The 15,653-nt window shown below is 39.5% G+C and overlaps 1 protein-coding gene across 1 annotated transcript in view; it reads right to left on the minus strand.

Moving 5' to 3' along the window:
* LOC126251375 (MAP kinase-activating death domain protein) overlaps nucleotides 1-15,653 on the minus strand; it is a 595,744-nt gene that overhangs the window by 492,773 nt on the left and 87,318 nt on the right. Inside the window, exon 5 of the mRNA XM_049951759.1 lies at nucleotides 13,693-13,850. Coding sequence (XP_049807716.1) covers nucleotides 13,693-13,850 — 158 coding nt within the window. The remainder of the gene's footprint in view (nucleotides 1-13,692; nucleotides 13,851-15,653) is intronic.

Consider the following 15,653-nt stretch of genomic DNA (forward strand, 5'->3'; position numbering starts at 1 on the left):
CTGTCAATCGTACCTGTAAGGATCCCATATTGCACAGAAATATACCAGCACAAGACGTACAAGTGTAATGTAGGCTGTCTCTGTAGTGGGTTTGTCCCATCTCCTAAGTGTTCTGCCAACAAATCACAGTCTTTGTTTCGCCTTCACCACTATATTATCTATGTGGTCTTTCCCATTTAAGTTGCCTGTAATTGTAATTCCTAGGTATTTAGATGAACTGAGAGCCCTTAGATTTGTGCGATTTATCGTATACCCAAAATTTATCGGATTTGTTTTAGTACCCATGTGGATGACCTCGCACTTTTCTTTGTTTAGTGCCAGTTGCCACTTTTTGCACCATACAAAAATTCTATCTAGATCATTTTGTAATTGGAATTGATCATCTGATGATTTTACTAGACGGTAAATTACAGCATCATCTGAAAACAACCTAAGGGGGCTGCTCAGATGATCACCTAGATCATTTATGTAAATCAGGAACAGCAGGGGGCATATGGCACTACCTTGTGGAATGCCAGATATCACTTCTGTTCTACTCGATGATTTACCGTCTACCACTACGAACTGTGACCTCTCTGAGAGGAAATCATGAATCCAGTCACACAACTGAGACGATACCCGCAATTTGATTAATAGTCACTTGATTAATAGTCACTTGTGAGGAATGGTATCAAAAGCCTTCTGGAAATCTAGGAATATGGAATCGCTCTGAGATCCCTTGTCCACAGCACTAATTACTTCACAGGAATAAAGAACTAGCCGTGTAGCACAAGAGTGATATTTTCTGAATCTGTGTTGGTTATGTATCAATAAGTCATTTTCTTCAAGGTGATTCATAATGTTCGAGTACAGTATATGCTTCAAAATCCTACTGCAAATTGAGGTCAGTGATTGGGGTCTTTAATTCAATGGGTTACTCCTATTTCCTTTCTTGAATATTGGTGTGTCCTGTGCTACTTTCCAGTCTTTAGGAACAGACCTTTCGTCAAGTGACCGGTTGTAGATGATTGCTAAGAAAGGTGCTATTGTGTCTGCATACTCTGAGAGGAACCTGATTTGTATACCATCTGGACCGGAAGACTTGCCTTTTTTAAGTGATTTCAGTTGTTTCGCAACACACTAACAGCCTGTTCTGGTTTAGAATTCTGGAATATTTACTTCATCTTCTTTCGTGAAGGAATTATGGAAAACTGTATTTAGTAACTGCGAATTTGTGGCACCATCATCGGTAACATTTCTATCGCTATCGCGCAGTGATGGTATTGACAGTTTTTTGCCACTGATGTACTTTACATATGACCAGAATCTCTTTGGGTTTATTACCATATTTTGAGACAATGTTTCATTGTGGAAACTATTGAAAGCATCTCGCATTGACATCAGCACTAAATTTCAAACTTCCTTCAAACTTAGCCAGTCTTGGGGATTTTGCTTTCTTCTGAATTTGGCATGCTTCTTTCATTGCTTCTGCGACAGTGTTCTGACATGTTTTATGTACCATGGTGGATCATTCCCATCTCTTATTAACTTGTGTGGTATGAATCTATCAATTGCTGTCAATATTGTATCTATGAATTTGAGCCATATCTGGTCTACACTTACATAATTAGCTTGGAAGGAATAGAGACTATCTCTTAGAAAGACATCAAGCAAATTTTTATCTGCTGTTTTAAATAGATGAGTTTGTGTTTATTTTTAGTGGTTTTGGTTGATATGGTTTTAAGCCTTGCTACAATGACCTTGTGTTCACTAATCCCTGTATCCGTCATGACGCTCTCTATTAGATCAGGATTATTTGTAGCTAAGAGGTAAAGTGTGTTTTCACAACCAATTACAATTTGTGTGGGCTCATGAACTAATTGTTCAAAGTAATTCTCAGAGAAAGCATTTAGTACAATTTCAAAAGATGTTTTCTGTCTACCACTGGCTTTGAACATGTATTTTCGCCAACAAATCGAGGGTAGATTGAAGTCTCCAACAATTATAACTGTATGAATGGGGTACTTATTTGTAATGAGATTCAAGTTTTCTTTGAAGCATTCAGCTATTATATCATCTCAGTCGGGGGTCAGTAGAAGGAGCCAATTATTATTTTGGTATGATTGTTGAGTATAACATCTACCCATAGTAATTTGCAGGAACTTTCTACTTGAACTTCATTACAAAATAAACTACTACCAACAGACACAAACACACCACCACCTACTTTATTTAATCTATCCTTTCTTAACACAGTTTGTGCCTCTGTAAAAATTTCGGCAGAAATTATCTCCAGCTTTAGCCAGCTTTCTGTTCCTACAACGATTTCAGCTTCAGTGATTTCTATCACCACTTGAAGCTCTGGTACTTTTTCAATACAGCTACGACAATTTACAACTGCAATACCAACTGTTGCTTGGTCGAATCTCATCGTTTCTTTGTCCTGTACCCTTTGAGATTGGAGCCCTTTTTGATCTTTCCCAAGACTGTCTAACCTAAAAAAACTGCCCAGTCCATGCCACACAGTCCCTGATATCCCCGTAGCAGCCTCCTGTGTGTACTGTGTAGTGGACACCTGACCTATTTAACGGAACCCGAAACCCCACCACCCTATGGCGTAAGTCGAAGAATCTGCAGCCTCCACGATTGCAGAACTGTCTGAGCCTTGATTCAGACCCTCGACTCGGCTCTGTACCAAAGGTCTGCAACTGGAAGGACCCTTTCCACATCTTGGATGTGCACAAATATATGTGAGATAGGTTAAACATATTTTAAATACATGTGACTTGTGCACACACAGAGCAAAGCCATAGGTAAAAAGTCCCTCTAAACCCCTGAATCTATCTCAATATGCCACTTAGTACATGGAAAAAAAATATGGTTTGGGTAAGAATTCAGCCATCTCCTATTGGGGTGATAGTGATAAACATGGAGAGACAGTGAGTGGGAAGGAGGAGATGGACATTGATAGGGTCTAGGAGGAGATGGACACAGATAAGGTGAAGGAGGAGATGGACAGAAAAAGAGGAAAGGAGAAATGGACAGAGGGAGGTGCAGGAGGGATGGATACAGAAATGAAAGAGGAGGAGAAAGACAGAGAAGAGGAGGAAGAAGAACTGGACAGAGAAAGGACAGGAGGGAGAGGTGGACAGATAGAAGAGGAGGAGGAAATGGATAGATAAAGGGAAGAGATGGACTGAGAAAGGGAAGAGATGGCCAGAGAAAGGGGAAAGGAGGAGATGGAAAGAGAAAGAGAAAAAGGGTGAGATGGATAGGGAGAGATGGGTGAGGAGGAAATGGACAGAGAGAGGGGGACGAGGAGATGGACACAGAGAAGGGGGAGGAGGAGATGGACACAGAGAAGATTGAATACATACACACAAATCAAAATGTTTGAAAACTGTGTGTAATGTGATGAATAAATTACATTTTACATTTTATGCTTTCTTCTCAATAGCAGGTAAGAGCTCTACATAATGAAAGCTACCTTGTATCCTAAACTTATTCAAGGTTTCTAGCATCTTATTCCCTATCCATGCCTGAACAAGTTTTTCTCTAACAGATAGAGACTTCATACAATTACCAGTTACTGAAATGTAAAACAGACGTGCATTGTGTGAACTCATTTTGAGGTGTAACATGTCGTTTTTAGAATGAGACGTGCCATGTCCTCAACTGCAAATGGCTGATGAAAGATGTTCGTGGGTTAAGGTAATTAGTAAGTAGGCAGCAACCCACTTTTTGCAGGTTTCTGATAATTTGTGGAGATCAGAACTGTACCACTCCTTCGTTATCAGTGATGACGGCTTTGGACTGGCGCTTCTACCTGCTCAGTGGAGTTGTATCCTCTGCGGGGCCACAAGTGAAAGGCAAGTAGTGCACGTGACCTCCATCACATCAAAGAAATGATCGCTGAAAGACAACTGATGTTCAGATTTTACTATAAAATTGATCAGAGTCTCTTCTGAGACATGCTCATTCAAACATCTAGCCGGGATTTTACACCTCTGTAGTCTATCAATAAGAAGAAGTTAGGATTGTATGTTCTAGGAAATATGAAGTTGAATTTCCTTGTGTGTGTTATTTGACTAGACAATAAAAAAAGTATTTTTCAGCATCATCGAGGCTGTGGATCGAAGTCCATGGAGGAGAAGCTGGTTCATAGATCAAGGGTACTGCATAACAGGACCCTTGCAGCACTGATACTGTACAGTGACCAACAGATAACGTAAGAGAACTGGAAAATTCAGTAAATTACAAGAGTTGCATATCGACTACTGGACTGTTTCAATGTCCACTCCTATCACCCCCAATGGGAAAATAAACCACAAAACATTCCAATTACTGTAATTTTAGAACGATCTTTTTTGGCTCTCATAATTGTTTTTCAAAGAGTTAAACAATGGGAAAGTACTTGAACAGAGTGATCAATGTGTGACTTTCCATTACTGTAATCTCTGATTTTATTAGACTCTGACTGCAAAGCTTGACATTTCACCAACTTACATGTTTGAAATAGTGACTTCTATTTTGCCAATTCAGTTGCAAAAAACTACAGAGCTGTTTCTTTCAAATACCACCTTACGTTTCTTCAGTTTCCACGTAACTGACAGTTTTGGATTATGTCTTCTATTGTTACATCACAATCCATAACTTAGAAACAGTTTTGTCACAGCTACAAAGTAATAGAAAATGCTCATATGCTTTGCTCGAGTAGGTTTCGCTCAGATATAAAACAAAATCCAGATGCATCACCCATCTCTGCTTTTTCCCCTGACTTGCCACAGTTGATTTTTATTTTGAGTTCAATATACTGTATACCTCCGAATTCAAGACGAGGTTTTTCCCCAAACTTTCATGCCCAGAAGTCGGGGCATTCACAACACATCATGCGGAATTTTTCTTTTCTTTACCAAATACAACCTCAAGCTTTCAGTAATCTTTAATTCTACTCTCTGGCATACCTACTGCTTTAACCGTGAATGTATGGTGTGCTTTGAGCATTGTTGTTCAATAGCAGGAAGTGTTTGTCACAACATTTTTTTCTTTTATCTGTTGCTGTTTGACTTGAGAGATCCCCCTTTTAAAATGTGTAGTTAAATATTTAATGGAACACCGTAGTTCAACATCAAATTTTTCAACATGATGCATGCATTACTATGTTAGAAATTTGAAAATTGTGGTTGTTGGCATGCAAAAGCAACAAACAATTGCGTGGCTTTGAGGAAGTATGAAGTCACAGAAGCTAATGCTTGGAGATGGTGAAAGGACAAAGGATATCTGAAAAATGCAAAGCCAATTAGGAAAGCTTTCTGTGGCCCACATGGTAGATGTTTCAAAAATACTTGAATGCAAGTAGTGGCATTTGTGCACAAGAAACTTAAAGAAGGAATCACAGTTTCCCATGACATCATACAAAATAAAGCATGTGAATTGGTACAGGAACGTTGTTTCCAACTTAAAGCCAGCTCTAGGTGGTGCACAAGCATCATGCGACACAATGGACGTGTGCTGTGACGTTGAACATCCCTTTCTCTGCATCTTCCAGCATCGCATCTAGAAAAGTTGGTCGATATCAGTGATGCATTAGGAGATTGAGAAAAGAACATGCTTACCTCTTATGGCAAATTGGAAACACTGACAAGAATCCTGTTCACTTTGGTATGCAATCCAATACCAAGGTTGAAGAGGAAGGGGCAATGAGACATCACAAAGGAACAAAGATGTGACCCTGTATCACCCTCAATCGTAAAATTATGCCAAAGGGAAAGTGCCACCTGGTGCCATATTTTGTTGCAACTGAAAAGGATAGATTGTTATAGTTTGGCTCCACACAGTCTGGAGCACAAGACCAGGTGCTCCTGTAAAGAATCATGGAATTCTGACCCTGGACGCTTTGAAGGTGTATCTGACACTAGCAGTGAAGGCAAAAATCTTGAAATTAAACAAAGATCTTGTCGTCATTCCAGGATGTGTGACTTCGCAACTAAAAATGTTAGACGGAGTGGTGAAGAAGCCATTGAAAGACCATCTGAAGCAGCTGTTGGTTACCAGGAAGTTGATGAAGGTTCAGTATCTCTAATTGCATAATGGATCCCGACTGCTTGGACACCCATATCCAGTGCATGAATTGTGAACTTGTTTCAGGAAGTTCTGTGCAACAAATGCATTAGATGCGAATGAAGATGATCTGCTTTGGGAAGAAATGCAAGATAACCATGGCAGTGACACTGACATTGCATATTCTGTGGACCATTCCAGTGAGGAGGAATAAGATGCATCTGTACCTGACTAGAAGACCTTTATATGATTTTATTTTCTGTGTATTGGTACTTTCACTGTCTCCTTCAGTTACTTAAATAAGATAAGCATTTGTAAGTTTTCAAAATAAACCTAGTACGTGTATATGTGTTTTTCTGTAATTGCTTGTTAAACAAAAGGGATCATCCTGCATTCAGAGAAATCTTAGATTCAGAGATATTCAGTTATTGGATTAACAAAGTTTATATAGAGTTTTTAGTTTGTCAATGAAGAGATTCTTGTATGAAATGTAATTATGTATCATACTGCTATTGAAACAGTCAACACCTGGTGTAATTTCATAAATACAGTCATTCAGTTGCAATGTTTTGTCTGAGAAGTGAAGATATTTCAGCAACAGCTGAAATTTTTTTCCTACCCATAATAGATTGCCACAATGTGGCAGTGTAAACTTTCTATTAATGTTTACAATTTTTGAAATCTTATTTCTACCCTTCCTTCTTATTGAATACAAGTACTGGTGGGTCTTGGGATGTTTAACTGCACACATCACTATCATCTTCATTGCCTCATCTGTGAATGAATCCTCAATAGAATGCTCACTAGAAGATGATTCATAGACACGTACACCATCCACAAACTCAGTTCACTATGATTCATTCATGTTAGCTAAGTGTTCACATTCTACATCAGACACATTCCAGGTAAAACTGACCACAATTAATGATAAACATCAATTAAAACTGGAACAGCTACTAATGTAATTTCAACAAAGACAAGTACCCTATTGTCGAATACAACTCAGAAGACACAAGCAGGAGACTGATCATTGATAACAGGTTGTCATGTTGTTGGCATCTGAGCAGAACTTTCTACTACAGATGCTAACAAAGATAAAACTCAGAAATTCTGTTTTTCCACCAGAAATATTTGTATTAGGATTTAATTATGTAAATAGGCTACAAATAAGATAACAAATTAAACTTTATGAACCCTTTAGCAAGACTTCTGGGAGCAACGAATTATTTTGGACTTTTCCGTCATGGTTCATGGTATGGGTTCCTGTAGTCATGTCCTAGTTCATGAACCACGGGCAACGTATGAGTGGCCAAGTAAGTGGTCCCGACAGTCGGGATACCAGTTACTTTGGAATAAGGCTGGGCATCTCGGACATATTCTGAGTCGTGGTCACCTTTGTGCTCATACAGCAAAGACTACCAAATCCACCGGTTAGTCCCTCAACCGTTAGGGGTAAAACTCAATGGGACTCAGGGCAAGTAAGGCTAGCAACCTGCTTCCCTGGTACTTTAAATATGATGCTGGCAATAATCAGAGCAAAATGTCTCGGACCTTTGGAGGTGACGGAGTCCCACCTCTAACTGACAAACCAGGGACTCCTAAGATACGACTTGGCAAACAAATGGTAATGAGATGGGGAGCTATTAATATCAATTGGGGCTACTCTGGGAAGAAGGTAGAGCTGGCAGAGGCTGCAAGTAAGATGGGGCTGGAGGTTTTAGCTGTTAGTGACATTCGGGTAAGGGGTGAGAAAGAAGAGGAAGTGGGAGAATACAAGGTCTACCTGTCAGGAGTCAAAGCAGGAATAGCACAATGGGGTGTAGGGCTTTACATCAGGAAAGAAATGGAACCCAGTGTAGTTGCAATAAGGTATGTAAACGAACGACTGATGTGGGTAGATTTGACAGTGTCTAGCAAGAAAATTAGGATTGTGTCAGTATATTCGGATTGTGAAGGGACAGATCAAGATAAGATGGATAGTTTTTATGAGGCACTCAGTGATGTAGTTGTTAGAGTAAAGGACAAGGACAGTGTTCTGCTCATGGGTGATTTTAACGCCAGGATTGGAAATCGAACAGAAGTGTATGAAAAGGTTATGGGTAAATTTGGAGAGGATATGGAGGCCAACAGGAACGGGAAACAACTCTTGGATTTCCGTGCCAGTATGGGCTTAGTAATCACAAACTCCTTTTTTAAACATAAGAACATTCACCGGTATACTTGGGAAGGAAGGGGAACCAGATCTGTCATTGACTATATAATAACAGATCAGGAATTCAGGAAGGCTGTGAGGGACACACGTGTATTCAGGGGATTCTTTGATGACACTGATCATTATTTAATCTGCAGTGAAATTGGGATTGTGAGGCCGAAAGTGCAGGAGGTCAGGTCCATATGTACGAGGATAATAGTGGAGAAACTTCAGGATAAGGAAATCAGGCACAAATACATAAAAGCGATCTCAGAAAGGTACCAGTTAGTTGAATGTAGTCAATTACAGTCATTGGAAAAGGAATGGACAAGGTACAGGGACACAGTACTAGAAGTGTCTAAAGAATGTCTTGGAACAGTAGTGTGAAATTGTAGGATGAAGCAAACAGCTTGGTGGAATGACACAGTCAAGGCAGCCTGTAAAAGGAAAAAGAAGGCGTATCAAAAATGGCTACATACTAGAACTCAGGTAGACAGAGAAAGTTATGTTGAAGAAAGAAACAAAGCCAAACAGATAATTGCAGCATCCAAGAAGAAATCTTGGGAAGACTTTCGAAACAGGTTGGAGACTATGGGTCAAGCTGCTGCAAAACCATTCTGGAGTGTAATTAGCAGTCTTCGAAAGGGAGGTAAGAAGGAAATGACAAGTATTTTGGACAGGTCAGGAAAACTGCTGGTGAATCTTATGGATGCCTTGGGCAGATGGAGGGAATATTTTGAAGAGTTGCTCAATGTAGGTGAAAATATGATCAGTAATGTTTCAGATTTCAAGGTAGAATGGGATAGGAATGATGATGGAAATAGGATCACATTTGAGGAAGTGGAGAAAATGGTCAATAGATTGCAGTGCAATAATGCAGCTGGGGTGGATGAAATTAAGTCGGAACTCATCAAATACAGTGGAATGTCAGGTCTTAAATGGCTACACAGGATAATTGAAATTGCCTGGGAGTTGGGACAGGTTCCATCAGACTGGACAAAAGCAGTAATCACACCAATCTTTAAACATGGAAACAGAAAAGATTGTAACAAATACAGAGGTATCTCTTTAATCAGTGTTGTGGGTAAAATCTTCTCAGGTATTGTTGAAAGGAAAGTGCGAGTATTAGTTGAGGACCAATTGGATGAAAATCAGTGTGGGTTTAGGCCTCTTAGAGGTTGTCAGGACCAGATCTTTAGCTTACAGCAAATAACGGAGAAGTGTTATGAGTGGAACAGGGAATTGTATCTATGCTTTATAGATCTAGAAAAGGCATATGACTGGGTTCCTAGGAGGAAGTTATTGTCTGGTCTACGAGATTATGGAATAGGAGGCAAACTTTTGCAAGCAATTAAAGGTCTTTACATGGATAGTCAGGCAGCAGTTAGAGTTGAGGGTAAATTGAGTTCATGGTTCAGAGTAGTTTCAGGGGTAAGACAAGGTTGCAACCTGTCTCCACTGTTGTTCATATTATTTATGGATCATATGTTGAAAACAATAGACTGGCTGGGTGAGATTAAGAGATGTGAACACAAAATAAGCAGTCTTGCATATGCGGATGACTTAGTTGTGATGGCAGATTCAATTGAAAGTTTGCAAAGTAATATTTCAGAGCTAGATCAGAAATGTAAGGACTATGGTATGAAGATTAGCATCTCCAAAACGAAAGTAATGTCAGTGGGAAAGAAATATGAACGGATTGAGTGCCAAATAGGAGGAACAAAGTTAGAACAGGTGGACGGTTTCAAGTACTTAGGATGCATATTCTCACAGGATGGCAACATAGTGAAAGAACTGGAAGCGAGGTGTAGCAAAGCTAATGCAGTGAGCACTCAGCTACGATCTACTCTCTTCTGCAAGAAAGAAGTCAGTACCAAGACTAAGTTATCTGTGCACCGTTCAATCTTTCGACCAACTTTGTTGTATGGGAGCGAAAACTGGGTGGATTCAGGTTACCTTATCAACAAGGTTGAGGTTACAGATATGAAAGTAGCTAGGATGATTGCAGGTACTAGTAGATGGGAACAATGGCAGGAGGGTGCCCACAATGAGGAAATCAAAGAAAAACTGGGAATGAACTCTATAGATGTAGCAGTCAGGGCAAACAGGCTTAGATGGTGGGGTCATGTTACACGCATGGGAGAAGCAAGGTTACCCAAGAGACTCATGGGTTCAGTAGTAGAGGGTAGGAGGAGTCGGGGCAGACCAAGGAGAACGTACCTGGATTCCGTTAAGAATGATTTTGAAGTAATAGGTTTAACATCAGAAGAGGCACCAATGTTAGCACTGAATAGGGGATTGTGGAGCAATTTTATAAGGGGGCTATGCTCCAGACTGAACGCTGAAAGGCATAATCATTCTTAAATGATGATGATGATGATGATGATGATGATGATGATTTTTCCCGTCAATGTGTAAAAAAAGATACAACTGCACTACTTGGATGTATTAATTAATTTACAACAGAGTCAGGTGAACATTAAGTTCAGTTTGTCAATTATAAAAAGTTATCCCTCATAAATAAATAAAGCTCACAGGAAAGATAACCATTGAGCTTTAAGAGGACATATGACAGACATATGAAAAGTTTGTTGACTGTAATGATAGTAAACTCTCATTCTTCTTCAGAGGATGCCTGTCTACACACACACACACACACACACACACACACAAATTGCTCATTTCTGGAATCAGAATCAATGAATAACTTAATTTTTTTGGTCAACTTGTAAGGATGAGTGTTCTATATTAATATATTTGTTGTGATATGATTTCCTACACTTAGCATAGTGTACACTGTACTTATCATTAATGACAATTTAAATTTATGCGTCAGACTAACACTTGAACTTGCATACATGTCTTTTATGGACAGTGCTATTTCTGGAATGTGAAACAGTTTTACTGAAGTATCTGTGTTCATAATTTCTAGATAGTTTTAGATTCAGAGAAACACAATTTTTGCTACCTAGATACACCATAATCTAATTATTCATTTTATGTGACAATTTCCTTTCCTTTTACAAAGTTCTGCTGGCTTTTCTCCACACCTCATACTATGTGTTATTGTTGACTCCCTCTTTCACTCATCAACACACTTACATTCAGATTAAGCTTTCAAAGAAGCAACAGTTATCTTCATTAGCTGTCTTACAATCAATGAACATGTGTCCAGAAAATCTTTGACGTATAACATCAGTGGAAATTCCTGGATGAGGCAACCATAAAATAAGGTTCAAATGGCTCTGAGCACTATGGGACGTAACTTCTGAGGTCATCAGTCTCCTAGAACTTAGAACTACTTAAACCTAACTAACCTAAGGACATCACACACACCCATGCCCGAGGCAGGATTCGAACCTGTGACAGTATCGCTCACGCGGTTCCAGACTGTAGCACCTAGAACCACTCGGCCACTCCGGCCAGCATAAAATAAGGGAAAGATAGCCACGTACCTACAGCATATTGATGGGTGAAGTACGTAAACATGTAACAGACAACAGCACTCACACTAGCTTTTGAGCACTCACCCTTTTTCTAGCAAAAGTACACACACCTACATACATATGACTACAGAAACACCCAAACATACATTCACATGTCCATGGCAAGAATGATTATTGGTACTTGATTATTGAAAGCAGTTATCAAAGTTGGTGGAAGTGGGGATGAGGTAGGGAAAGATGCAAGGAGGGAGGTAGCAGGAAAGAGACAGGTCTTTGGTCAGAAGACTCCATGGCCACAAAACAAGAAAAAAAGCTTTATAGTAATGCAGCATAACTGTTACATAACATGGCTGCATTCACATGCGACCCTGCCTTTTATTGGACAGGAAATGCCTATGAGTGCAGGAAAGAGACAGGTCTTTGGTCAGAAGACTCCATGGCCACAAAACAAGAAAAAAAAGCTTTATAGTAATGCAGCATAACTGTTACATAACATGGCTGCTATCACATGTGACCCTGCCTTTTATTGGATAGGAAATGCCTATGAGTGGAGAGTGGTAAGAGATGGTGTGCTAGGTCTTGCACCTGGGCTGACCACAACATAGTTTTAGATTCAGAGAAACACAATTTTTTCCCATGGGGTGCAGGACTGGGAGCAGGATCAGAACATGGATGGACATACTCCACCAGAGCATCGACTACCTCTTGTTGTGCCATGAGGTGAGAGATATCCTACCCAAAATCCTATCCACATTCCCCAAAATAATTTTCTGCCATCCGTCCAATCTACAGAATATTCTTCTCCATCCACATTCCAATCTTATTCCCTATCCTGCACCCCATGGGTCATTCTCTTTCAATCAGACCAGCTGCAAGACCTGACCTACTAACTCCTACCATAGTCCACACACAAACAGTCATTTCATACCCAATTAAAGGCAGGGCCATGTGTGAAAGCATGCATGTTATATAATAGTTTGCTACAATCACTGTATAGCATTCTGCATGGACATGACAAGCAACCAACTGTCTACTCATATGAATGGCCACCGTCGAACTGTGGCAAACCTAAAAAATGATCATCCATTTGACAAACATGTTGTATGCTACAACACAAATTACTTCAACTGCTGCTTCACAATGCCGACCATTTTGATATCCCATTCCAGTGCAAGTTTCTCTGAACTATGCAGTGGGAATTGTCTCTCCATTATATCCTACATTCTCACAATCCTCCTGTCTCAAACTCCACTAACCTGTTGCTATGGCCTCACTCTGTCCAGACTGTGTACTGCCTCCTCCAGCCACTGTCCCCCTCCCCCCCCCCCCCTCCATGCAGGTTCTCTCTCTCTCCCTCTTCCTCTCCCTCTCCCACTTCTCCCCCATTTTCAATCCCTCTCCCTTCTCTCTCCCCTCCCTTCACCCTTTTCAACTTCACTTCACCTTCACCTTCACCTTTCTCTCTCTTCCCCCCTTCCTTCCTCTCTTTCTTCCTACATCTCTTTTTGCCCTACCCTCTGTACTCTTTTCATCTTACTGCCCAACTGCATAATGATCTGTCCAAAGGCCTGTGCCTTTGCCGCTATCCTCTCCCTGCATTGGTTTCTACCCCTCACCATCTCCATCAGCTCAGGCATCAATAATAAAGTATCAATAATCAGACTTGGCATGGACATGGGAGTGTGTTTTTGGGTGTCTGTGTGCGTGTACTTTTTGTAGAAAAAGAGTGAGTGCTTGATAGCTAGTGTTTTTGTGCACTATGCATTGATCTGCCTTTCCCTTACTTTACATATTTGTCCAAAAAATCTGTTGTGCTTCATACCACATGACATGCAGTGTTTACAAAAAATGCTTTCACTTGCCATAATTACCTAGATGAGCCACATTGCAAACATATATTTCAAGTTTTTTATTCTTGTTTACAGAAACCACTACAGAAATGAGACACAGTTTAATTATATGGAACATATGAAATACAATGACCAACTATGAAAATAATTTTTCTTGCAAATGTACCTTGAAATTTGCCTGGAAGCCCCAACACGTCTTGGTGATGTATTCTCATTGCAAGCATCTATGAGTTTCTTGAGAATGAATAAACATTCGCGAAATATTGAGAAAAATGGGTGATGAGATAAGAGGCACAAAGAAGTCAGAGAATGATTCCGGACCCTCTGTTGAAACAAACAAACAGACAAACAGCATTAAGCAAATAAAACTAACTGAAAGGTAAGTGTTGAATTTTTAAACAGCCAAATCAGTAAATGAAATACAGAACATGTCAATATTTTCCAGATTATTCTGGTTGCTGAAATAATTCATTGAATTACTGGCATAGCTATGAGAGACAAGTAATCATTTTGTAGATGATAGACAGCTTAAACTGAAATCTGTCATTCAGGAATTAGCATATGTGTGGATAGCCAACCAACATATGTAAGTTTTCACATTTTTTTGCCATAGACATTTGGAGTAACACTACACTAGCTTTAAACTTTCATTTCCAGATCAAGAATTCATCTCTTGAATATAAAAAAAACACAGTTAACACACAAAATGAATTACATAATTGGCAGACAAGATGACATAAGTTCTTTCCAAAAACAAACATTAACAAACTATGCTTATCACTACAGGGGAATCCAAAAACAAACATTAACAAACTAGGCATACCACCATTCGCGAATCCAGTGGCCATCATGCAAGTAATTTTTAAATATATATTTCACCTCTGTTTAACTTCATTTTCAGTTCTTCAAAAGTTGTGAACTTATGCAACATACTTGCATTTCAAATTTGAAGTCTGAAACCATATATTTAACTGTATCAAATGGAAAATCACTCAAGAAGACTATAACACTGTGAAAAAGAATTGTAGGCCAGTACTTTCCTTCAGGAAGGAAATTTCAGTACTGCGATAATACATGTACACGGATGAGGCAGAACATTATGATCACTGACCTACTGTGGATACAGGCCCAGCCAGACAACAGCAGCATCACATGGTGAGGAATGACTACTAGGCAGACACTCATACGGTGCATGTACTATCAGTGAGTGTGCTGTCTGTGTGTAGAATGAAAAAGGTGCACAATCTATCTGAATTCAATTGAGGGCAGATTTTGATGGCCCGGAGATGCACCACGAGCATTTTGGAAACTGCATGACTTGTTACGAGTTCAAGGAGTACTTTGGTGAGTGTCTTCAACACATGGTGAAAACAAGGTGAAACCATGTCCAAACATCATAGGTTTGGGCAGCCATCCATTACAGATGTTAGACATCATATACTGGGCAGACTGGTAAAACAGGACAGGCAGAAAATTGTGGTGGATTAACATTAGACTTTAATGATGGGCAGAGTACAAGTGTATCTGAACACACAGTGCACCAAACACCACTAACGATGGGTGCCACAGCTGACAAAAAAAGGAAGTTCTAATTCTGGAAAGGATATAAACATATTGAAGGAGGAAAGTGAAGAGTGTCTCAAACTATCTAATATCTGGTTTAAAGCTAATGACTTATCTATGAACCATGAAAAGACTGTCAAGATAATCTTCAGTTTATCAAACAGTAACATGGAGTTATCATCTGTTAAGCTACTAGGAATACACATTAACTCAAAATTAACTTGGGACACACATACAGATTATATATGTCGAAAGCTATCACGAGTTATCTACCTACTAGCCAAACTACACACATGTGTTACACAAGATTTATTGCTTCAGTCATACTATGCCTTCTTTCATTGCCATCTACAATATGGCATTCTTTTATGGGGAAACTCTCCAGGAGCCAAAAAAATTTTCACTTGGCAGAAGAAAGCAATTAGACGTTTTTACGGAATCACTGACAACAAGACCTCATGTAGACCTTATTTTAGAGACTTAAAAATTCTCACAGTCCCATCTCTTTACGTATATTGTTGCCTATTAAACATAAAAGAAAACTTAAACCACTACACTATAAGG

This window comes from Schistocerca nitens, chromosome 4 (genome assembly GCF_023898315.1).
Source record: "Schistocerca nitens isolate TAMUIC-IGC-003100 chromosome 4, iqSchNite1.1, whole genome shotgun sequence".
In the NCBI taxonomy this organism is placed as follows: Eukaryota; Metazoa; Arthropoda; class Insecta; order Orthoptera; family Acrididae; genus Schistocerca; species Schistocerca nitens.